We start from the raw sequence: 25,976 nt of genomic DNA on the forward strand, positions 1-25,976 counted from the left end.
TAAGGCACAAAACTGACATCGAGGTAAATCGTGGTCAGGGCTAGGCAAAGAATACAGTATGAATGAAAATCTTTATGACGTATTTGCTTTCCACAAGAAATACAATTACTGACTTTTACTGACATTGGTTTAGAGCAAGAAAAAGTTTCTCCAATAGGGTACTTAGCTTTAGTTGAAGATTTCGGTTCTGAAACTCGAAAACGAAAATTTCAGGAGTCGGCCGACCGGCACTTGCGAACTGCTTCTGCTTCGGGTACGACACGGCAAGAAAAACTGGTGTAATGGCATCAGCTGCATGCTTTATACCCCTGACTACCTGACATCATGGAAGATGAGACAGCAACTGACACAGGACCCAAGTTTTTGATAATCAGGCCAACTGAGGGCTACTGCAAGCAGATAACCTAAATGTGATGACTGCAACAGTGAAACACGAAGAACATCTTCAAGGAACAACAGACATCAAATCAGTTTCAAGCACCAGTTCCATGTATTATTTGTTTACATGCACATATGTGCCTACTGAAGGCTTTTACTGCTTTAAATAAAGTACAATGACAAACCCAAGCATTCACAAAATAAACAGCAGGAGATTACAACCATATTTCAGCTCAATAAGATAACATTCAAGCTAATTAAAAAAGAAAGTCAAGACTAAATGAACTTAAATCAAACAGTTTGAAATTCTAAAATGAGTGTAAATACCCCAGCCAGGCTTAAGAGAGACTCACCTAAAAAAATGGAACCTCACAGGCCTCTAAGAAGAGGACTCTGTCTTGCGTGCCCATATCAGGGGATGGTATCCTACTCCAATGAACCATGGCAATTTAGGAAAAATATATCTTCCCAATCTCGAAGTATGCTTCAGAACAGCCAGCGGCCCAGCACCTGATAACCTGAGTCATCCTGGACAGACATAGGTCCTCTGCTGCCCATTTCAAGTAAATAGTACACAGATTATATAGGACCAAGAAAATAAAAGAAGAAAATCTGACTTACTCACATAGCTGCTACTGGCAATTAGCACAGATCCTGCTGTAGAAATATATGATATATGATATGCTCTACACATGTCAGTCAACAACCTAACCCAGAATTTTGCAGTTGGTGCAAGCAGGCAAAATCACCATATGGAAGCCCAGAATAGACAGCACTGCAATAATGAAGACAGGGTAACACCAGAGCATCTTCCACCAACCCAAGGTCCAAAGTTGTTAAACAGCTCTTCATCACGGCAATATTCTTCAGATGAAATAAAATATCATGACTAATGCAGACATGGTCCCCTCAGTGGCAGCCTGTCATTAAAAATACTCAGGTTGTACGCACAAGGAAAAAATTTCAACTCCTTACCTCTAAGTAATTACTGGAGAGAGCAGAGAAATGATCGACATATGGATGACAGCGTAAGCTAGCCTTGCCTTGATCTTGGCTGAGTTTAGCTTCGCTTGATTAAGCACCATCCATTTAAGGATGGGAGTCTAGCAATTTTTTTTCAAAAATATAAAATCAATCATACTCACTTAAAGAAAGAAAGGTAAAAGGTACAGTTGTGTACACTTACCATAAATGTAGATGTTCGAGTGCATTCACTGTTGCAGTCATTACATTTGGGTAATCCTGCTGGCAGGTTGCCCTCAGTCGGCCTGAATTCCAAAGTCTTGGGTCCTGCGTCAGTTGCTGTTGCCCTTTCCCTGACGTCAAGTCGTCAGGGGTATAAAAGATGCAGCCGATGCCATTTTCTTCAGTTTTTCTTGCCCCAGATGTCAAGTGCTCCCAAAAGGGTAGGCTAGGTATATATATAAAACATACATGCACCAAAATAAACTTTACCTTCATCTACAAGCAAATACACCACATAGATTGTATAGATCAGAGAAGTAAAGACAAGTTCCAGCAGAAATAAGGGGGATGGCAGGTGGGTAACCTGGACTGCAACAATGAATACACTCGAACATCTACATTTATGGTACGTGTACACAACTGTAGTATATTCTTCGTGTTTCCCTGTTGCAGTCATTACATTTGGGTAGAGTCCCAAAGCTATGGTTGGGGGGCTGGAGATAAACAATATTAGGAGCGGCTATGAGGCCCTGCAGAATTGCAGTGACAAAGCCTGCTCTGGATTTAGAGTAAAATGGCAGATTGTAATGCTTTGTAAAGGTGTGCACTGAACTCCCAAGTAGCAGCCTCTAAAATGTCTTTGGTTGGTACTCCCCTGAGAAAGGCTGCCGAAGTGGCTGCCGCTCTGGTTGAATGTGGCCTAATGCCCTTAGGCACTGGCTTGCCATGCTGAGAGTAGCAGAAACGAATGCAGTGACCTATCCACTTTGAAATAGTCTGCTTGGAGATGGCCTTTCACTGTGATCCTGCAGCATATGCCATTAGTAATTGTTCTGTCTTTCTGAAAAAGTACAGTTTTGTACCTACCATAAATGTAGATGTTCGAGTGTTCACCCTGCTGCAGTCATTACACTTGGGTTATCCTGTCGTCAGGCGGTCCCGCAGTCGGCCGGATTTCCAAAGTCTTGGTCCGACGTCGGTTGCAGTCGCCTCATCCCTGACGTCAGAGCGCCAGGGGTACATATATTGCAACCGACGCCATTTTCTTCAGTTTTTCTTGCCCCAGATGTCAGGTGCCCCCAAAAAGGTGATACAAATCAGTACCAAATGGTGTGAACACTGTGCAAACACAAAATCCCTTCAGCTATAAGCAAATACATCAGTAAGGCATAGCAGAGGTTTAGCCAGTAGATCAGAGGGGTTGGAGGGAGGGTAACCTGGACTGCAGCAAGGTGAACACTCGAACATCTACATTTATGGTAGGTACAAAACTGTACTATGTTCATCGTGTTACCCTGCTGCAGTCATTACACTTGGGTTGAGTCCCAAAGCTAAGGTAGGGTGGAGGCATCATAGAGGGTTAGTGGAGGCAATGAGGCCCTGCAGAACTGCAGTGACGAAGCCTGCCCTGGACTTAGAATAAAGAGGTAAGTGATGGTGTTTGGTAAAGGTGTGCACTGAACTCCAAGTTGCAGCTTCTAAGATTTCCTTGGTAGGAACCCCCCTGAGAAAGGCTGCAGAAGTAGCTGTTGCCCTAGTAGAGTGGGATCTAATGGTAGGAGGAACTGGTTTCCCATGATGGGTATAGCAGAATCGGATGTAATGGCCTAAACATTTAGAAATGGTTTGCTTGGATATGGCCTTCCCTTGAGAGGCTGTAGCATAGGAAACAAAGAGCTGGTCAGTTTTTCTGAAAGCCTTAGTTTTATCCAAGTAGTAACGAAGCTGCCTGTGAATGTCCAAGGAATGCAGGAGTCTCTCACCTTTGTTCTGGGGATTGGGGTAGAAAGTGGGTAGGTGGATGGTTTGATTTAGAGCTACACTGGAAACCACCTTAGGCATGAAGGAAGGATTAGTTCGTAGAGAAACTCTGTCTTGATAAAAAATGAGGAAAGATTCCACTGCCATAAGTGCCTGCAATTCTGAAACTCTCCTAGCAGAAGTTATTGCCAGGAGCAGGGCAGTCTTCCAAGATAGGAACTGAAGGTCTGCAGAAAAAGCTGGTTCAAAGGGAGGTAGCGTTAGTTTTTCCAGAACAAAGTTGAGGTCCCATGTTGGTGTAGGAGCTCTTCTAGGTGGTCTAATGTTTTTCACCCCTCTGAGGAACTGCCTTAGGAGAGGATTTGAAAATAAAGGTGGATTCGTGTCGTAGTGAGCTGAAATAGCTGAAGCATGGATTTTAATTGAGGAGAAGGAAAGTTGTTTATGCAACACCTCAGCTAAATACTGCAGAATGTGAGGCATATGAGGCTGAGTTGTGTCTTGGCCTTTAGCTTGGTTCCAAGCAGAAAACCTTTTCCATTTGTCCGAGTAAGCCTTCCTGGTGCTTGGCCTCCTGGCTTCTAGAATAACATCCAGCACTGCTTGTGAAAGAGGGGATGGTTGGATGCTTAACTGATTTGCCATGTAGCCAGGTTTAAGGTTTTTATCTGGCTGTGTAGAATCTGCTTGTCTTGCTGCGTGAGCAAATGAGGTATTTGAGGCAATATCCATGGTGGGCTGTGGAGCCATATTCTTCAATAGCAGGTACCAGTGTTGGCGTGGCCAGTCTGGGGCTATGAGAATCATTCAAGGTTTCTCCTTTTTGACCTTCAAAAGAACCTTTGTGAGAAGAGGTAATGGAGGAAAGGCATATACTGTCAGGTTTTTCCAACTGAAGGAGAGAGCGTCCACTTTCCAAGCATGATGGTGGAATGTCCTTGTACAAAATTTTGTCAGCTGGTAGTTTTGAGGACTGGCAAACGGGTCTATATTTGGTAGGCCCCATCTTTGAGTTATCATTGCAAATATTTGTGGGTCTAGCTTCCACTTGTGGGGATCTTTGATGTTTCTGCTTAGGTTGTCTGCCAACGTGTTTTTCTATCCTGGCAGGAATTGAGCTTGTAACTAGACTTGGTAGGCCAGAGCTGCGTTCCATAAGATTATTGCTTGCCTGCAAAGAGGGTAGGAATGTGTGCCCCCTTGTTTGTTTATGTACCACATTACTGTGGTGTTGTCCGTCTTTACTGCAAGTTGTCCAGGCTGTAGTAGATCCTTGAAGGCTGTCAGAGCTTTCTGTACAGCTAGCATCTCCTTTTGGTTTATGTGCAGTTTTCTTTGTTCTGCAGTCCATAGGCCTTGAATGCATTGCCCTGCCATGTGTGCCCCCCGGCATAGTCTGAAGCATCTGTTGTGATTATTTGCCTGGGTGGGGGCAAGGTGAAAGGCTGACCCTTGTTGAGGTGACATGCCTGTGCCTACCATAGAAATTCCTGTTGAAGGCAGGGAATGAGAGATATCACTGTGTCCAAGCTGTAGCTGTGTTAAGACCATACGCTTTTTAGGTACCACTGTAATTTCCTCATATGCAGTTTTGCAAATGGTATTATCAGAATGCAAGATGCCATGAAGCCCAAAGCCTGCAGAATTTTTCTTGCAGTTAATTGGGTCTTTGTTGCCATTGTTTTAAAATATTGAGTCAGTTGTAATTGCTTGCCTGGTGTAAGAAAAGCCTTCTGGGCCGTTGTGTCCAAGCTGGCACCCAGGAATGTCATTTTTTTGTGAGGGTACTAGTTTTGACTTCTTTTCGTTTACTGTGTACCACAGACAATTCAGTAGATGCTTCACAAAAATCAGATGTTGTAAGAGAATGTCTTTTCTTTCTGCTTGAATGAGGCAGTCGTCCAGGTATGGATATATTTGAATTCCTCTGTCTGCAGTATGCAATTACTGGTGCCAGGCATTTTGTGAATACTCTGGGCGCAGTAGATAAGCCAAAGGGCAGTGCAGAGAATTGATAATGGGTTGAACCTGCAATGAAACAGAGGTATCTTCTGCAACTTTGTCTGATAGGGACATGCAGGTATGCCTCCTTGAGGTCCAACGTTACCAGCCATGCTTCCTTGCCCAACATAGGAAGTAGCTGCTGTAGTGCTAGCATCTTGAATTTGGGAACTTATAAGTAAGTGTTTAGAATTGAAAAGGTCCAGAATTGGTCTCCAAGCATTTTCTTTTCTGGGTACTAGGAAGAGTCTTGAGTAAAATCCTTGGCCTTGCTCTTGAGTTGGTACCCTTTGAATGGCTCTCATGGCCATGAGAGCTGTAATTTGTTTTTGAGCCTCTGCCCTTTGATTTTGTGGCAGGTTTGGCATTCCTGTTTTTATTGGCAAGGTGTGAAAGTGGAATATGGATCCTCGTAAAATTATGTCTAGTACCCATTTGTCCTTTGTGACCATGTGCCAGTTATCTGCAAACAGTGCTAACTTTCCCCCCAGGGGGGCTGACAAAAGAGCTTTGTTTGGCCAGTTGAGGTGCAAGTCATTGAGTTTGCCTTCTGGTGGGTTGAGACCTGTCTTCTCCTCCCTTCTAGGTTGGAGTGCCCCATTGGCGAGGTTAATACTGAGCTTGTGGTTGTCCTCTGCCCCTTGGGCACCTGTATTTACCCCTCTGAGGCCTGTCAGTGGCTGGAAAGGACCAATTTTTTGTTGGCCAGTTTCTGCTGAAGCGAGGGGGTTGTACTTGTAGGAAATCTTTGACTGTCTGCATTGATTTTGCCTTATCTTCCATTTTCTTTAAAACTTCTTCTGCTTTAACACCAAAAAGAACATCCTGCTGTAAGGGAGCATCTAATAGTTTTGCTTTAACATGATCATGCAGACTTTGTTCCTTTAACCAGGCATGCCTACGTATAACTGATCCAGTGACAGCTGCTCTGCAGGAGGCCTCTAAAGAATCAAACCCACATTGCAAGGTATGTTTGCCTACCTGCTCGGTGGCGTGCAACAAATCCTGTACTTCTTTCAATTCAGATTGTTGAGGGAGGGTGGTTATCTTTTGTTTTAACTGAGAGATCAGAAATTGCTGATACTTAAGCATATGAAATTGATAGTTTAGAGTTCTCATAGCTAAAGAGGCTGAGGTATAAACCTTTTCCCCCCATCTGTCTACTGCTCTTGAATCCCTTTCAGAAGGTACTGGATTTTTAGCCATGGAAGCCTTAGCCCCCTTGGCACCCTGGGAGATAGTATCTGGGTCAGCTACTGGGCTTTTGTAAAGAAATTTGTGGGAATCAGGTACTCTGTAGTATCTGTCAGGCTTGGCCGGAGCAGGAGGCAGAGAGTCAGGGTTGAAACTGGATTCTAAATAGACATCATCCACAATGTCCAAAACAGGAGGGATGGCTAGAGGTCTGTGTTGGGGGAGTAAAAAAACTCTCTGAGCCTATTCTTGGAATCAGAGTAATCCTGACCTTCCCAGTGAAAATGTTCCCTCAGTGTGTAAAGTTTCCCCAAAAGAGTAATCTTCTGGAGGGGAAGCTGAGGGAATAGAGTCCTCAGCATCAGAATCTTCATAAGGAGAGAAGAAATAGTCTTGGTCCTCAGAGGAATCCAAAGAAATAGACTGTTGTTCAGAGGAAGCAGATTCTTCCTCTAGTCTAGGCCTTTTGTCAGGAGGAGGGTGAGACCCCCTGATAAGAGAAATCAAATCTTCAGCCATCTTGAGCATCTGTTTCTTAGGCATAGGGCCTTGAACAGGAGACTGAAGTGAAGCCTTTTTCGGTTTGGAAGGAGTCTTCGACTTGGAAAACGTTTTGACTGAAAGAGTCGTTGGTCTGAAAACGCCTTCTGAAACCAATGGTGTTTCAGAAGCACTGATGTCCTTGGAAGGTAAATCGTTGGTAGGGCCTGTAGTAAAAGGCTGTGTCGGCCTAGTACATTCCGTCAAAATATCTGTAGCAGTCTCGGTTTCTTGAACTGCGGTAGTCAGAGGCTATGTTGGAGCCTCACTGATAACCGGAGAACCGGAGACTGGATCAACCGAGGCCTCGGAATCAGGCTTAGGCCTGGGCTGTCGATCCTTATCCCTGCGTTTTTTGTGCACGCCGGTAGTCGGAAGCTCCGACGGCATGTTATAATTAAATTTTCTGCCGAAAGTGTCGTGCGAAATCAAATCGTCTTTTAATAGTACGTTTATTAAATCTAGCACAAAAACGACAAGAAGTGACGTCGTGATCAGGGCCTAGGCAAGGTATGCAATAAGAGTGAAAATCCTTATGAGGTATTTGCTTCCCACAAGAAATGCAATTGTTAACTTTTTCTGACATCGGTCTGAGGCAAGAAAAGTTTCCCCAACGGGGTACTTAGCTTTATAGAAGACTTTGGTCTGAAATTCGAATTCGAAAATCTCAGGAGTCGGCCGACCGGCACTTGCGAACTGTTCTGCTTCGGGCACCACGCGGCAAGAAAGACTGAAGAAAATAGCGTTGGTTGCAATATATGTACCCCTGGCGCTCTGACATCAGGGATGAGGCGACTGCAACCGACGTCGGACCAAGACTTTGGAAATCCGTCCAACTGTGGGATCGCCTGACGACAGGATAACCCAAGTGTAATGAGTGCAGCAGGGTAACACGATGAACATCTTTAGTTTTGTCCAAATAGAGTCTAAGTTGTCTGTGTACATCCAAAGAATGCAGAATATTCTCCCCCTTGTTCTGTGGATTTGGATAAAAAGTTGGCAAATGAATAGTTTGGTTAAGGGCTACACTGGACACCACCTTAGGCATAAATGTAGGGTTTGTCCTCAGAGAGACCCTGTCTGGATAAAAAAATGATAAAAGGTTCCACAAGCATGACAGCCTGTAGCTCTGACACTCGTCTTGCAGAAGTTATTGCTAAGAGGAGAGCTGTTTTCAAAGATAAGAACTTTATATCCGCAGTAGCAGCTGGCTCAAAAGGAGGTAGGGTGAGTTTTTCCAATACATAATTGAGGTTCCATGCAGGCATTGGCGGTCTCCTTGGAGGCCTTATATTTCTGGCTCCTCTGAGGTACTGCCTTAATAAAGGATGAGAAAAGAGTGGTGGCTCTGTATTGTAATGAGCCGAAATGGCAGAGGCATGAATTTTAATTGATGAAAAAGATAGGCCTTTGTCCAGTATCTCAGTTAAGTAGTGCAAAATCTGAGGAATATTTGGTACAGCTGCGTCAGTTCCTTGAGCTTTGTTCCAAGCACAAAATCTCTTCCATTTTCCAGCTTAGGATTTTCTAGTACTAGGCGTTCTGGCTTCCAAAATGACATCCATCACAGTTTTACTGAGAGGTGTGCTCTGTATGGCTACATTATCCGCCATGCTGCCAGGTTTAGAGTCCTGAGTTGCTGTGCAGAATCTGACTGCTTTGTTGGGACAGTAGGTGAGGTATTTGAGGTAAGGTCCAGGCTGGGCATTGAGACAAGTTCCTTAAGATTGGATACCAGTACTGGTGGGGCCAGTCTGGGGCAATCAGAATCATTTTTGTTTTTTCCTGTCTCACCTTTAGGAGTACCTTGGGGAGGAGAGGCAGTGGAGGAAAGGCATATACTGATAGGTTTTTCCACTTGAAAGATAAGGCGTCCACTTTCCATGCTTGCCTGTGATAAGTCCTTGTGCAGAATCTTTTTAGTTGATAGCTGTGAGGGGAGGCAAATAGATCTATGTCCGATTGTCCCCATTTCTTTGTTATCCTGCTGAAGACTTGTGGATCCAGGAGCCACTCGTGGGGATCCATGAGGTTTATGCTTAGTTCGTCTGCCAGAGTACTGTCCTCTCCTGGCAGAAATTGTGCCTGCAGATGAACTTGGTAAGTCAATGCTGTGCCCCATAAAGTCATGGCTAGTCTGCAAAGGGGGTAAGAATGCGTGCCCCCCCTGCTTGTTTATGTACCACATGACCTTGGTATTGTCTGTCTTTATCAGTAGTTGTCCCGGATGAATTAGGTCCTTGAAGGCTGTCAGGGCATTTTGAACAGCTAGCATCTCTTTTTAATTGACATGTAGATGCATTTGATTTGAGGACCAGGTGCCCCGAATGCCTCTTCCTGCCATGTGGGCTCCCCAGGCATAATCTGATGCATCCATTGTTAGGTTCTGCCTGGCTGGGGGAAGTGAGAATGGCTGTCCCTTGTTTTGGTGACAAGCCTTTGCCCACCATCGAAACTCCTGTTTCAGGCAGGGAATGAGAGTAATCATTGTTTGCTGGCTGTGGCAATGTTGTGTCCAGACACTTTTTAGGTACCATTGAAGTTTCCTCATATGCAGTCTTGCATATGGAATTAGTAGGATGCAGGATGCCATGAAGCCCAAAGCCTGCAGAATTTTTCTTGCAGATAACTGGGCCTTTGTTGCCATTTCCTTGAAATAGGTAGTCAGTTGCTTTTGTTTGTCTGGCGTGAGTTAAGCCATCTGGGCAGTTATTTAAGCTTGCACCCAGGAATATTATCTCTTGAGAGGGTACTAGTTTTGATTTCTTTTCGTTGACTGTGTATCCTAGGCATGGTAAAAGTCTTATCACAAATGCCAGATGCTGTAGTAGGATGTCCTTGTTCTCTGCTTGAATGAGGCAGTCGTCCAAGTAAGGATATATTTGTATTCCTCTTTGTCTGTGCTAGGCACTTTGTGAAGACCCTGGGTGCAGAAGATAAGCCAAAGGGCAGTGCAGAGAATTGGTAATGCTTTGAACCAGCCTTGAATCTGTGGTATCTTCAGCATGATTGTCGAATTGGGACATGCAGGTATGGGTTCATGTTAGAACGTCGACAACTGACTATATTGACAAGTAGCCCTGCAGCACGAAATAAACGAAACCGCAAAGCATCGAAATTTCAAATAACCGACATCCACTTCACCGACAACGCGCTACACCAACATCGCGTATTACAGGTAACGGGTATTAACATATGTGAGGTAGGGGATGTATTTATAAACATATGTCACTTAGTCTGACATTATAAATACATCCCCCACTCAACATATGTTAATACCCTTTACCTGTAATATGGGATGTGGGTGTAGCGCGTTGTCGGTAAAGTGGATTGTCGGTGAAGTCGTCTCGATGAAGTGGATGTCGGCGATGTATATATATATGCTGCAGTGTGTATATTTGCGTTATGTAGCTGTCGATTAAGTGGCTGTCGGTTGAATTGGCGTCAATTAAGTAGATGTCGGTTATTTGAAATTTCGATATTTTGCGGTTTTGTTTATTTCGTGCTGCAGGGCTACTTGTCGATATAGTCAGTTGTCGACGTTCTAACATGAACCCGCAGGTATGCCTCTTTTAGGTCTAAAGTGACCAGCCAAGCCTTTCTGCCCAGCATGGGCAGAAGCTGCTTTAAGGTCAACATCTTGAATTTTGGTATATCCAGGAAAAGTGTTTAGAATAGATAGGTCCAGTATTGGTCTCCATGTTTTGTCCTTTTTGGTTACCAAGAACAGTCTTGAGTAAAATCCTTGTCCCTGCTCTTGCTGTGGCACTTGTTGAATAGCCCACATGTCCATGAGGGATGAGACTTGTTTTTGAGCCTCTGCCCATTGATTTTTTGGCAGGTCTGGCCAACCGTGTGCCCTTGACAGGGTATGGAAGTGAAACTTGTACCCTTGTGACACTATGTTTAGAACCCATTTGTCCTGGGTTATAATGTGCCAATTTTGAGAAAAAAGTGCTAATTTTCCCCCTAAGGGTGCTGCCAGTAGATAAGTGCTTGTTGCTGGCAGGGGGAAGTCATTGGGACTGCTTCCTGTATGGTTGTGATTTGTCTTCTCCACTTTTGGAGGTAGAAGCTCCCCATTGCTTAGACCTGTACGAGAGGCACGGCTATGGGTGCGTCCTTTGCACCCATATATGCTGATTTATTTATGGGTTATATTGAGGATATGATCATATATGATCCCATGCATAATATCTACATACCAGAAATAGATATATGGAGGAGATACCTGGACGATTGTTGGCTCATATGGAAAGGAGGTGTTGAATACCTCAAGGAATTTATTCAACACTTGAATGGGAACATCTGGGGTATCGAATTCACTGTTGAATACAGCTTAAATGAAATCAGTTATCTGGATGTACAGCTAACACGACAGAGAGATAACACTCTCAAAACATCTGTCCACAGAAAATTTCCACAGTACAACACTCTTTTGCATGCAGAAAGCTTTCATCCAAAACATATTATCAAAAATATACCAAAATCTCAATTTTTGAGGATGAAAAGAATTTGTTCTTCAGTGGATGATTTAAGAAACCACCATACTGATTTGACAAGGAGATTCTTATCTAGAGGTTATTCTGCACGCACAATTGAGTCAGCAGTCCAACTCAGTCATGACAAAACCAGGGAATCTCTTCTCCAATATAATACTAAGATTAATAATCAGGAATCTGATGTTTGCAGATTTATTACCACTTTTGGTAGGAATAGTGCCAATTTAGTCAATATAATAAATACACATTGGAATATACTTAATTCACATCCCCTGTTGGGTAATTATCTAGGTGATAGATGTTATTTTTCTTACAGGAAAGGTAAAACATTAGGGTCACTTTTTTCTCACTACAAGAAAACAAGGGTAACTGAAGACAATCTCAGTCAGAGAACACTCACTGGGGATAAACTCATAGGTATTTACCCATGTGGACATTGCAGCTTTGCAAATACATCTTTAAAACTAGTAGTTTTACTAGCAGGAATACTGGACAAGTATATAATATACAATTCTTTGGGAATTGCAGTTCAGATTGGATCATCTATCTGGCCACTTGTACATGTCAAGCATTTTATATAGGCCAAACTTCCAGACAGTTTCGTATCAGAATTTCTGAACATCTAGGAGACATTAGAAACCAAAAATTAACTAATGCACTTTACAGACACTCCCTTAAACACCCCACGGCCAAATTTACATTTACCATTATTGATCACATTATTGGTAACCGATGTTTCAAAACAGGGTGGCATGACATTTTAAATGCCAAAGAAAAGAGGTGGATAATCAAACTTGGTGGGTTGTTTCCGCCTGGATTAAATGACAAATTATAATTTCTGTTTGCTCACTGTGTTTATGTGGTTTTTCATGGTATTATGCTAGAAACCAATATGCATTCCAGCTCAGTGTCTATTGATACTTAGATATAGAATTGTGTTTCGGTTCTTTATTTATAATTATGGACATAATGGCCAAACATATTTCTCATGTATTGTTTATACATTTGTGATGTGGTGTATACAGCCCTATTTAGTTATATATTATTATTGTTGAGCTTTATGTTCCTATATATATTTTTCAGTATATATATATATATTTCCATACATATCTTGACACTGAATTGTATTTTATTTTATTTTATTACTTATAACTATGGGCTCTATAGCTTACTTTATTCCTCATATCTTTCATATATTTGTGATGTGACATATATAGCTTTATTAAGCTATTGTACATTTTGAGGATTATGTGTCATTCTTCAATACACATATATATATTTGTATTCTCTTTTTTGTACTGAAAATGAATTACAGGAAGTGATGTCATTCTAATCTAATTATGAACATTATATAAGATGATGCTTCATTGCTTTTGACTACTGCACTACTGAAGAAAGCCTTGCGGCTGAAACCGGTCTAGTTACTGTGTTCAATAAAATTATATTATATTGATCTTCCTTGGTGCTGGCTATTCTCTTATTTTAGACCTGTACGAACCTTGTGAATGGGATCTGCCTCTAGGGCGCCGGATCTGCCCCTTTGAGGTCTGTCTGACACTGGAAAGGACCAATTCTTTGTAGGCCAGTGTCTGCTAAACCTAGGTGGCTGTACTTGTAAAAAAAATCTTTGACCGTTTGCATAGATTTAGCTTTGTCCTCCACCTCTTCTGCCTTAAAACCAAACAAGGTATTAAGCTGTAATGGTGCATCTAATATTTTAGCTTTGACATAATCAGGCAAATTTTGTTCCTTTAACCAAGCGTGCCTCCTAATTACAGAACCCGTAACAGCAGCCCTGCAGGAGGCCTCCAGAGAATCAAAACCACATTGCAAAGTATGCTTTCCAACTTGTTCAGCTGCATGCCATAAATCCTGCATTTCTTTGTTATCTGCACATTCAGAATTTATCAATATTTTCTGTTTACGCAGTGTCATGACATATTGTTGATATTTGAGCATATGAAATGGGCAGTTTAAAGCCCTTATAGCCAAGGTAGCAGATGTGTAAATCTTTTTTCCCCATCTATCCAGTGCCCTAGAATCTCTGTCAGGGGAGGTAGGGTTTTTTGCAGTGGAAGCCTTAACCCCTTTGGGACCCTGAGAAATAGTTTCTGGGTCTGCAGCAGGGTTTTTGAAATCAGGAACCCTGTAGTATCGGTCAGGCTTAACAGGAGCTGGAGGTAGGGAGTCAGGGGTCAGACTAGACTCTGAAAACACATCATCTACAATATCTAACACAGGTGGAATAGCTAGAGGCCTGTGTTGAGGCGGTAGAAGGAAGTCCCTGAGCCTCCTCTTAGATTCTGAAAAATCCTGACTCTCCCAGTGGAAATGCTCCCGCATGGTATGCAAGGTTTCCCCAAAGGAATAGTCCTCATGAGGAGAAGCTGAAGGAATAGATTATTCAGCATCAGAATCCTCATGGGGTTAAGAGAACATTCCTGATCAGAAGAAGAATCAGAGGAAATGTAAACCTGATCTGAAGATTCATAGTCTGTCTCTTGCCTAGGCCTCTTATCAGGAGGGGGATGGGAACCCCTGATCAAGGTAATTAAGTTTTCGGCCATTTTGAGCATCTGTTTTTTGGGCATGGAGGCCTGTCCATGTGGCTGGTGAACTTGTTTCTTTGCTTTTAAAGGTGCTTTAGTCTTTGCCTTTGAAGCTGAAGTCGGTTTAATGTATAATTGTTTAGGTCTGAATACACCCTCAGAAGCCGATGCCTGCTCAGCGGCTCCGGACACATCTGAAAGAATAGTCTCCGAGGCTGCAATACCTTGAGTTTCAAGCGGCCTGACCGACTCCACGTGAGAACCATTGAACCGGCGACTGGCTTAGGAGAAGCTTCGTCATCGGTTTTGGAACTCGGTTGCCTGTCTTTTTCTTTTTCTTTGCGCTTTTTGTGAACTCCGGCAGTCAGATGGCTATCCGACGACATTGTATAATTTGATCTGCACCCAAAATAGCTTAGTGCAAAATCGTACCGACGCTTAATAGTGGGTTGGTTAAATCCGGCACAAAACTGACAACTAGAAACGTGGTCAGGGCCTAGGCAAGGAATACAGTAAGAATGAAAGTCCTTATAAGGTATTTGCTTCCCACAAGAAATACAATTATTAACTTTTTCTGACATTGGTCTGGAGCAAGAAAAAAGTTTCACCAACGGGTACTTCAGATCTGAAACTCGAGCATGAAAATCTCAGGAGTCGGCCGACCGGCACTTGCGAACTGCTTCTGCTTCAGGCACCGCGCAGCAAGAAAGACTAAAGAAAATGGCGTTGGCTGCATCTTTTATACCCCTGACGACCTGACGTCAGGGAAGAGGCGACAGCAACCGACGCAGGACCCAGGACTTGGAATTCAGGCTGACTGAGGGCAACCTGCCAGCAGGATTACCCAAATGTAATGACTGCAACAGTGAAACACGAAGAACATCTTATCAACAACAAATGACTGACTAAAAAATAATACTCTTCCTCACAACAATCTTTTTTTTCCAGCATGTACACTATGAATAACAAAGGAAGCCAAAACTGAGCCATGAGGTCCACAATCCAGCAAGCAGACAGTTCCATTAGAGTAAAGGCATACAGCCCGACTATGAACCTGGCAACCCAAGTTTAATTAGCAGCCTAAGTCCATGCTGAAGCTTTGGGGGTTTGGGAATTTGACATCATGGGGGCATCACAGTGCATGCCTGAGGTGCAAGTTCTTATGGATGAATCACCAGTGGAGACCAGAGGCCGCACAAGTCCTCTGGCTTCAATAGAGAGTGGCAGCCCTGGGGGGTTATGTCACTCAAAGTGTTACTCCCTTGCTGATGCCATCTTGCCACCTGCATGGTACCAGGTATCACTGTGGGACTAAGGCTGTATACAGGGAAAAAATAAAACATCCTTGCTGGCTGCTTAAATGATATCTCTTCTCAGTGAGCGCTTTCATATATGTATGAAGAATGAATGGGCCAGTCAACTAAGATGGGGACAGCTAACAGGCAGCAGGGAGAAAAGGCTGAGTACGTACTGAAAGACAAGCCAAACAAACAAACAAAAAAAACACTCTAATCTATAGTACTACCTTCAGAAGCTCCATCAGGGCACACGATCCAGTGTCAAAACATATGAAGAGACTATGAAGGACCAAGACTAAATACTTTCTTCGATCACCTGTCATCAGGATATTACTGACCACGAGTAAGTATTGTGTCTCTGCACTGTACCCACTTCCATATTCAGGCTGACAAGGATCTAACAAGCCATGTGACACCAGATGAGGATATCGCTGCACATGAACTACCTTCTTTAAAACCTTTCCAATCAGGAGAAGGTTAGAAATAGGATGACGATTTTTCAGCGAGTTCACAACCAAAGTGGATTCTCAAGATTGAGAGTAATCAGGTTTCTTTTAATGACGATTTTCCATTGTGGTTCTCGGAGAATTTAACTATGGGCAGAATAAATGGTCGCAGCAAAACAAGACACGTTAAGTAAGTGACAATATTTAGGACAGTTGTAAAAACTACTTGGCTTCAATGTACGGTTCATTATAGCCTCCACACTTCAGAGCATGCTGGAATTCTGTAACACTTTGATGTTAAAGACTACAGTAATTTACACTGCCGTTCCAAAGCTGTTACTTTACCATGGCAGCTTCTAAGCTCCTTATCCAATCATAGCATTTGCAGCTTTAAGAACACTTAAGCTCTTTACTTTTTATACTTTTCAAGCAGATGAAACTACTCTCAAAGAATAAGGTGATGTTATAAGATGTACATTAAATAAATCACCAACATGTAGCCTGGACAAATAACTGTCAGTGAATAAACTGAAAAGGTTATCACACCAAGGTAAAATAAAATGAGGCATTTTGCATTTACATTAGGATGACAGAAAAAATCCCTGATCACATTTAAAAATAAGACATCTACATGAAACCATTATACACCTATTCTTTTACTTGAGTGGTTAAAGTTTTTCAGATACTAGTAAACAATTAAAGCAAAAACATCTCTATAAAACCATAAAGCGATGTGTGTGTGATTTTATTTATTTTATACGCACACACAAATCATTAACTGTACACACACATTTATCTCTCTATATGTACACATGTATTAAACATATGCATATCTACACACACTTGCACAAAACTGTAAAAAATAGTGTGTGTGCTTAACATTACACATCATGTATATCAATGGCCTGTTTTCTCTTTTTTAAAATGGGATCAGGGTGTCACATCAGCATTAGTCAATGTGACCAAATCTAGAGCCAATGTTTTTTTGTACATGAATAATAAAACTCTCTGTAATCAGCTTTATGCATAATGCCAGCAGCAAGGATTCAGCAATTATATAGACAATGTCTTACCTGTGGTTTGAACCAATAAGAACCAATTTTGTTGCTTTCTTTGTAAAAACACCAAATCCAACCTGAGCCATTAGATAACAAAAGTGAGCAGCATCAACCAATCCCTTAGAGGCTAAAAAAATGGGGAAAATTATTCAAACACAAAACCAGTTACTGAAAGCAAACATTTAATGGTCTTCAAAGTGTTATCAAAATGTAAAAGCACATGAGTTGCCATACTGCACACTTCCCGATTACCTAGCAAATAGCCGACAGCAAACACCTCTAATTTTTACTGTATATACAAAAATACAAGAATGACATTAAACATTGTCAATATACCTGTAACAAAAGATTATTCAGAGCTATACACAATTCATATGCAGTCTGATTTTGATTAAACCTTTCCAGTTAAATTTCAGAAGCTTTCCATCAGTTTCTTTTTATCAACAACAGACTGCCTTATGACTACTTAGAGATTTCAGACATTTCTGAGATACAAGCATGTCTTGGTGCTACAATAGCTTTGTAATGCAGACAGAACTAAACATATGTGATTTTTAAATAAATAGCCATTGTATCTTCCTTTTTCACTCCCCTCATATCAGCGTTAAGTAGGACACCCACCGGGCTGCAAACTAAAGTGACAGCAAACATCAAAACTATGGTAACCAGGACATTTAGCAATAGCCTAAAATACAAATGCCAAAATCAATCATAACAAACATCTTACATCACATAAATAACTTATTCACAGAATTTTTACACAATTCAGTTGTCACCTAAACCAAAGTACATCACAGATTAAAACAGGACGAAAATGCATTGATCCAACTTTTTTTTCTGAACCCTTGCTTGCTCCATTGTTACTTTCAGATTCCATTTTTAATCAATTTGCTTTAGCAATCATTTGACAAGATTAGTTTTGTGAAAACAGACTAGCAGTGGGTCCTAGAGTGGTATACACGACACAGTGGACTACAGTAAACTGAATTTGGTTACACGAAAAGATGGCTGCTAACCAGTGAGTACCAAAGACCACATACTGGGACTACCTAGCCTCTTTCCATTATCACTATACAGGACTTAACAGAAGACCTGAAAAGAAGAGGAAAAAAAAAACAAAACAAAAAAACTTTTCACTAATGACACAGTTATGCAGCAGTACTGACAAAAGACAGCAAAAATGAGTAAGGAGTGATAAAGCAAAAATATAAGAATTGTATAAAGCATGGTTTAAAATAATGCATTTATAAAGTAGTAAAACTGTTAGAAAGAATAAAGGAAGGCTTGTGCAACATTTGGATATAAAGGAAGAAGCATCACATCACAAGTTTTTTTTTTTTTTGGGGGGGGGGGTCCCTTTATATCATCACATGTTAAGGCCTAACGTAGAGTAATGTGTGCATTTCTGGAAACTTCATCAATATAACGATGAGGAAAAAAAGACAAATCACAAGAGGGCAGCAGAAATGGTTCAATGTTTGCAATAAAAACATGGTGCTTGAACCAAAATGGTAGATACACCCAGCAGGCAGGTGTTCTCTCTCTCTCTCTCTCTCTCTCACCATATCCAACAGTGCTGAATGCTGAGAAACTGGTAGTTCATGCAGTTCAGCTGAAATTTTGTCTGAGAAGACAGTGAAGTTGACACACCACTGACAATCTCCACAGACATTTCAACAGTTGAGGGTGTAGATTGCTAGAGAAAAGGGTTGAACAAAATGGTGCGCATAAAGACTCGGCAACCTCAGACCTCTGCAGGACTGATGGGTCTCTTAAGACCTCATGGAAGCCATAAAATTCTTTGGTAATTAGAGTACTCTACTTCTTCATACTTCTGTTGTGAAACACTTCATGCTGCTTTCACAGCTAGGAGAAGATATTCCTACAGAAAAAGGTGCAGACATCCCTTCACCAAAGGAAACAAACTGTTGGTGCTAGAGAGACAGGATCTTGGATTTTTAGCTCATGAAACAGGGTTTCCCTTCTAAAACATAAGACAGTACAAAGAATGTGCACGCAAGATAAAAATCTTTTGGTGGCTCTGTAAATTCCAAGCTTGCTCTTAATCTCCTCTGGTGATATTAACAGATTTAGAAAAATATCCATGAAAATGAAAAGAAAGCACAGCAATCCACATTTTTAAGAACATAAACATCAAACCAAGAACAGAAGAAAAAAATATCAGAAATTCTGATAGCTGCATACTGATCACCAACTTCACTTTGCTCCCCCAGTATGAAAACAGAAACTGAGAAATGACGGATAGTGAAATTGTCATTTTGGGTAAAATTCAGTTACTGACTACTAAGTACAATGACTGAATGCCAGCAAAGAAGAGATTTAGAGAAAATTAAAGAAATTCAACCAGAAAAGGTGAAATGAAAACACTGACTGTAAAAATGCAGTTGAAGTTACAGCTTTGGTAAAAGAGATGGCTTCCAGTAATTTAGAGGAAAAATAAATATATTCAGATAATTAAATAAACGAAACACTGAAGGAATAAATCAACTCAGCTAACTACAGGCTGGAAAAAAATGGAAGAAGATTTGACTAGTGATTCAGATAAACTAATAAAACTGATTAGGAGGATATATGAGGGATCGGAGACAAAAATTTAAGTTGGTGGGTTCCTTCAGACTAAGAAAACCTGGAAATGGACTTTTTTAAACGTGTAAGGGACTCTAAAGCATATGAACTACTTCATGCCATTAATGTTTGGAAGAAAATGTGGGAGAGGAAAAGAGGGAGAGAAGAGTTAACTGCAAGTAAAAAAATGTTCTTAACGGTAGTAATTTTATACTGCATGGTACAATATGCATGCTATAAAGTAAAGTTTTCGAAGTTACTTTTGAGTGTATTTACTTATTTACATTTGTTTACCGGGAAATTCTGACTGGATTCAGGTCCTTTTTCAGCAGATGCGTGGAGAGAAAAGTGCCACATCATGTACATGACAAATAGAGAAACAAAGTTGCAGCAAAAGTAAATAACATTACAGGTTGTTGGCTTTAATACAATAACAAGATATGGGGAGACTAAAGTAAACCGGTGCCCCTGTTGTTTTTTTTTTTCTTTTTCTTTCTTTCTCCTTGTTCATTTTTAAGAAATGTAGGCAATGCAAAATAAAAAAGAAAAGTCTGGTCAAAACAGCATGATGCAAGAAAACTGATATGCTTTTTCTCAATCTTGCATAGGGGAATGGCTAGATTAAGGCCCTTGGCTTGATCTACTCAAGTGTTAAAAGAAAGCAAATAAAGTATTGAGTATAACACAAAGTTTTCATCTAGCAAATAAATGAGTGCAAGTAGAAGCAAATCTGTATCTGGTTCTCATGTCTCCATGGGGACAAACTGGTAAAGAACAATAAAAGCAGAATACTACTATCTTTCAACAGCTAGGAGATCATGTCTTCTTAATGCATTCAAGTGTTTCACAATCTGGGAGATAAAGACAAAACAAAGAGCAATTAGCAGAAACACAGGCTGTACTATGCGTTTTTAACACGCATAACCTTCCTTTTAGGTTAATCCAAGTCTGTACATGTGGCTGTCAGTCTGGGACAACTGTTCTTATTGAAGACATACATACTTTTGTGTGTTAGTATTAATATGTTTTAGTAGTGCACTGGGGTTGTGTTTGTTCTTTTGTTTGAGGGCTTGCAATAAAACAAAAAGTTGTGTAAAATGCGACAGACTCAAATGAATATGACAAGAAACAACCTAATAAAAGATTAACCTGCATGTAACACAAATAAAAGGCGGGCATAATAACTTTTTAATATAATGACGCTTTTTATATTATCTTTAAATGCAAATGGTCTCACAGATATATACAAAAAAGTAGTCAACTACATTAAAAAATGCAGAATGTAAACAGCTATGCTACAGGAGACGCACTTGGAAATAAATAAACATATGAATTTGATAAAGAAAGGTTTTCAGGAAAGTTATTCAGTAGAACACCTGGGACAAAGGAACACAGGAGTACCTATATTAATTGCAAGAGGAGCTCCAATTGTGATAGAAGAGGACAAAAAAGATGATAATGGTGCATTTTAGCACTAAGGGGCTACTAGCAAGAGGGGGGAGGATTACATTGGCATGTATTTATAAGTCACCTAAAGCTGCTATAATGGAGCTTAAGAAAATTCTGGGATAAATAATCAGCTTTCAGCAGGGAATATTACTTACAGATGGGGACTGGAATTTGGTTTGCAGCAACAAAGATGCATCTGGAGACCAAGAAGGGAAAATATAGCAAAGGAGGGTAGATTTTTGAAGAAATTTATGAAAATGTTTGGCATGGAAGATGTGGGATTCAGTAGTAGGAGCTCAGAGTGAATTTTCATATAATTCCCCAAGATACAAAAACTGAACTAAGCTAAACAGCACTTAACATTTCACAGGAAGATGCACATCTAACTGAACATTTTGATACACATCCAATAACCATTTCATATCACCAGCCAATAATAACTAAAATAAGAATGCAGGGTAATGACATAAAAATGAGACACCGGCGCTTTCCCACTTATATGTTGAAAAGAGGGGAATTTAAGAAATACGTAGAAGAAATTATTTGGGAGTTATTACAGAAATCAGAAATTTCTTCTGAAAATATAGCTAGGGAGTGGGATAACATTTAAGTGGAGTTTAAAAATACGGTGGAAATAAAAGAAATAGATATGGTTAAGAAGCAACAAGTATTTAGAGGGAATCACACGTTAATATTTTGCACAATAGGGGGAATTTCACAGAAAAGGAAGAGGAGCAACTGCAGAATGTTAAACAGAAAATAAGGGACTACCTCGATAATATGAATGAGTTTAGAAAGACTGCTGTTAAGCAACTGTTTTTTGATAACAACCCCAGAGCACAAAAATTTTTAGCACAATGACTCAGGCAACAGAAAGGGCTGTCTCCAAGATTAGGGAGTCTAGAACAAGAAAGATGACAAGAGATCCTGTAGAGGTACTAGAAATATTTCAGAAATTGTATGAAAGTCTGTATAAAACAGAGAAATATGGAAGTCAAGAAAAGGTAAAAAAATGGAAATATTTATGGGAGAATTAAATATGCCAAGGTTAAGGTAAATGAAGCTTAATTACCAACACTTTGGACAGGAGGAGATGAGATAAAAAGTGTGAAGTATAACCAATCCACAGCAAAGACCTCAGGAATAGACAGTAATCCTGCAGAAGTTTGCAAACTAGGTGGGGAAAAAACTGAAATATCTGGAAGGTTTTAGCAGTATTTTAGGAGAAGCACCACCAACATCCTGGAAGAATGCGGTGGCAGCTGTAATACCTACAGAGGGTAAAGACCCATCAGATCCAGCCTTATACAGGCCCATCTCAATCCAAAACCATGATTATAAAAGTGTTTATGTCTATAATGGCTACAAGAATGGAAACAGTGATGCCAAAATTGATAGATATGGATCAATGTGGTTTTGTGGAGGGAGGAAAACATTTGACATTAACAGAACACTGATAATCCAGAGGGAAGCAGAATTTAAGAAAATACCTCTGTTGTTGGTGCGTCTTTATGCAAAGAAAGCATTTGACAGTGTAAGCTGGGAGTTTATGAGCAGGGCAATAAAAGCATTTGCATTCCCTGATAAAATCATAAGGTTGATTAGGAGGATATATGAGGGATTGGAGGCAAAAATTAAACTGGGTGGGTTCCTCTCTGATAATTTCTGTTTCAGCAGAGGAAACAGCTAGGGTGTCCTCTTTCCCCCTTGTTGTCTGCACTACATTTAGAACCACTGGCAAAGAATATAAGAGACTCAGAAATTCATGGATATAATTGGTATTGTACTCAAGAACAGCTGGCTGTATTTGCAGATTATATTATTTTATACCTGATAAAACCAAACAGGACATTTCCATGTTGTGGAACATTTTGAAACAGTTTCAGATCTTTTCAGGATACAAAATTAATGAAAAGAAAGCTAAGGCAATAGCTGAATATTATGTACCCACACACAAACTGACTCAGCAATATCCATACTTATGGGAACGTGATAAAAATGAAGTAATTAGGAGTATGAATTAAAAAGGATTCTGGCATGCAAGCCAATGATATGTGGAAAGAGAAACTAAATACAAAAACTGAGAATCTGGAATTTCTGCTTTATGGATATGGATAGCAAGATACAAGCCATTAAATATTTTTTAGTTCCTTTAGTTTTTATACACAGGCCAAGCATATTTTTATCAACTAGAGGAGAAGTTGTGGATAGCAATTAATCAAGAGCTGAAGGATTTTACCTGGGAGGGGAAGACGCCAAGAGTCACATGGGACAAGCTGATTCTTCTCATAGAGAACCATACAGAATATAACATTCATAAAGTAGCAGAAAGTATTTTATGAACTAAGCCAACACAGGAGTGGGGAAAGGAGATTCTGCCGATAGGGATGACTGCAATTAGGGATACAGACAACAGGCAAGAGAGGGCTGGAATTTAATGGAAAACTGGCCATAGAACCAAGGTATTGGGAGCAAATAAACAGAGAGGGAAAGTAACAGAATGGGAAGAGGCCAATAATTTATTTTAACTGCAGGCTAGAGATTGCCTTCCCTTATCAAGGACTGATATCAGAGTACAGGCAAAGAGAAATAAATAGGGGGTCCTAAGCGAAAGAGCAGCACTGGTAAAGCTTTTGGCAGAACAGAAACTGCTGTTAAAAAAGGAATAATTAGTATAGCATATAAAATTAGAAGTTATGTACTTACTATAACTAGTCATCTGTGTTGTCCATTTTCATTCTTCCACACTTCTGGGTCTCGGATCCTACTTGGCTGCATTTTACAGACTTAGATCCTTATCTCAATCTCCTCCCCCTACCCACAATGCTCTACCCACTCTACATATCAAGTTTGCTACCTAACTGTTTATAGGAAAAAAGAAATTGTAAGATGGAAAGAAAAAACAGGGGCTCAAACCAGAATCCTAAAATACTCTAAAATTTCATTCAATCCTCTAGGAGTCACTAGGCTGTTTCAGAGTCCCCAGCTTTGTTACCCTTGGGTGGCTTCAAGGAAGGATATGCTAGAGCACTGCTGAAATGAAAGGAGCTCTGCTTCTGGACAGGATGTCCAATTTGTAGCGAGTTACAAAAATATGAGTCTTTGATCAGGTGGCTGCAGCACAAATAGTCAACTGATGCTCTGGAGGAAAAGGCAGATGAAGTAGCCATAGATCTAGTAGAGTGGGCTTTAAGAAGGCAGGGTAACTGTAGATCATTCTTTGAATAAATCAGGGAAATACAATTCGTAATCCATTTAGCCAGACTAACCTTAGTGACTGAACTACATGGTTAGGAGAAAGATACAAACATCTGTTCTGATTTCATATACTGTTTTGTTCTAAGAAGGTAAAAACCAAGTTGCCTATGGACATCAAGAAAGTGTAAAACATATTCACCCTGGTTAGAGAAATCTGGAAAAAATACTGGTAAATGAACAAACAGATTAATATTAGTTTCAGTGGCCACCTTAGGCATAAAGGATGGAGTGGTATGGAGGGATACCCTTTCTTTTTGAAAAATGAAGTAAGCCAATTTGTCTGACAAGGCCTGAAGTTTGGAAACTCTTTGCTGATGTAATGGCTACCAAAAATATGATCTTCCAGTACAGATACTTCATGGCACAATCACTAGCTGGGTCAAAAGGCTTTTGAGTAAGGCCTTGAAGAACAACAAACAACAAATGAGATCCCACGGTGCAGAGGGGTCTTTTTTGGAGGTCGAAGTAGAAAAATCCCTTTTATGAATGCATTGCATAATCTAGATGCAGAAGGGAAACAAACATTTCCAGCATGAAAGTTGGATATGGCTGCCAGGTGAAGTTTAATAGTAGAGTAACTAGCCCCCTTCCTTGAAGAGTGACGTAAGAAAAAGAAGGATGGCTGAAAGAAGGGCTAAAAAGCGATCAATATCCTCTTTAGAAGCCCAAACAGCGAGCCTTTTCCATTTGCTTCTGTATACTTTTTTAGTGGATGCTTTCGGGATGCTAACACAATGTCTCTTACAAAGGAAACAAGCCTGGACCTTTGTATAATTAATGGAACTGGAGAACCCAAGCGGTTATGTTTGAGGACATTTAGATTGGGATACTCAGTCTCTGTCCGGTGAGACAAGAGGTCCTGAGTGAGTTCTAGAATCCAAGGAGGATACTTCATCTGAGACCACAGACAGAGGAACCATACCTGATGAGGCCAGTAATTGGTAATGAGGATTACTGAGTTCTTCAGTCTCGTGGCTTTCTGTAGAAAGTTTGGGGCCAATGGAAGAGGGGGACAGGTATAAAGGAGAACTGTCGCTCTCCTACTTTGAAAACAATAGAAGAGTCTTCATGGATTCAGCTTTATTTTATACAAACACATCACTATAGATGTTCATTGACTTTAACTTAAGTAACTTGTATACAAACTATCAACTGTAATCATGCATGCTCTTACTCTGGCTGCTCTTACAAAATGGCACTAAGGATTGCACATGTCTGTAATTTATATGTGCACGTACAGCTTTGACATGTTTCTTCAAGACACAGCACACTTCACTTGCATTCTGATCTACAAGACCAGAGGGCCAATCATGAACTAGACTATCCCTCGGTGACTCCCCCAGAGGGGGAGTAAGAGCAAAGTACTTGCTGCACTTGCTCTGGGGGAGGCAAAGAGGTCGCAGCAAGGCTGGCTCCAATGGCTGAAAATCAAACTTGTTGCTGACTGACTGAGGGACCACTTGTAAGGAGCCAGAATTGATCTGCTGAGTTTTTTCGCCAAAATGCTGGATTTTCCCAGTATCTTTTTTGCAAGAATTAAGCAAGTGAAGATATTGCCCATTTCCAGACACTCATGGCCTCTCTGCACAATGGGTACGAACGAGTTACTCCTTTGTTTGTTGATGTACCACACCACTGAAGTTGTCTGTGTGAACTGCAATAGTTCCAAAAGGAAGAATGCCCTGAAACACTTGCAACATCAACAGGACAGTTATCTCCAGAACTTGATATGCAACCTGGTCTCTGAATGTGTCCACATGCCTTGGACCAT

General features: G+C 40.7%; 1 protein-coding gene across 1 annotated transcript in view; it reads right to left on the reverse strand.

The window, feature by feature from the left end:
* The window catches only part of SEC16A (SEC16 homolog A, endoplasmic reticulum export factor), a gene marked incomplete in the record, with an annotated part of 1,997,470 nt that overhangs the window by 1,278,877 nt on the left and 692,617 nt on the right, over positions 1-25,976 (reverse strand). The window contains 1 exon segment of the mRNA XM_044058481.1: positions 16,928-17,039. Coding sequence (XP_043914416.1) covers positions 16,928-17,039 — 112 coding nt within the window.

The sequence above is a fragment of the Protopterus annectens genome, chromosome 16.part0 (assembly GCF_019279795.1).
Source record: "Protopterus annectens isolate FY-2018-M chromosome 16.part0, PAN1.0, whole genome shotgun sequence".
Taxonomy (NCBI): domain Eukaryota; kingdom Metazoa; phylum Chordata; order Ceratodontiformes; family Protopteridae; genus Protopterus; species Protopterus annectens.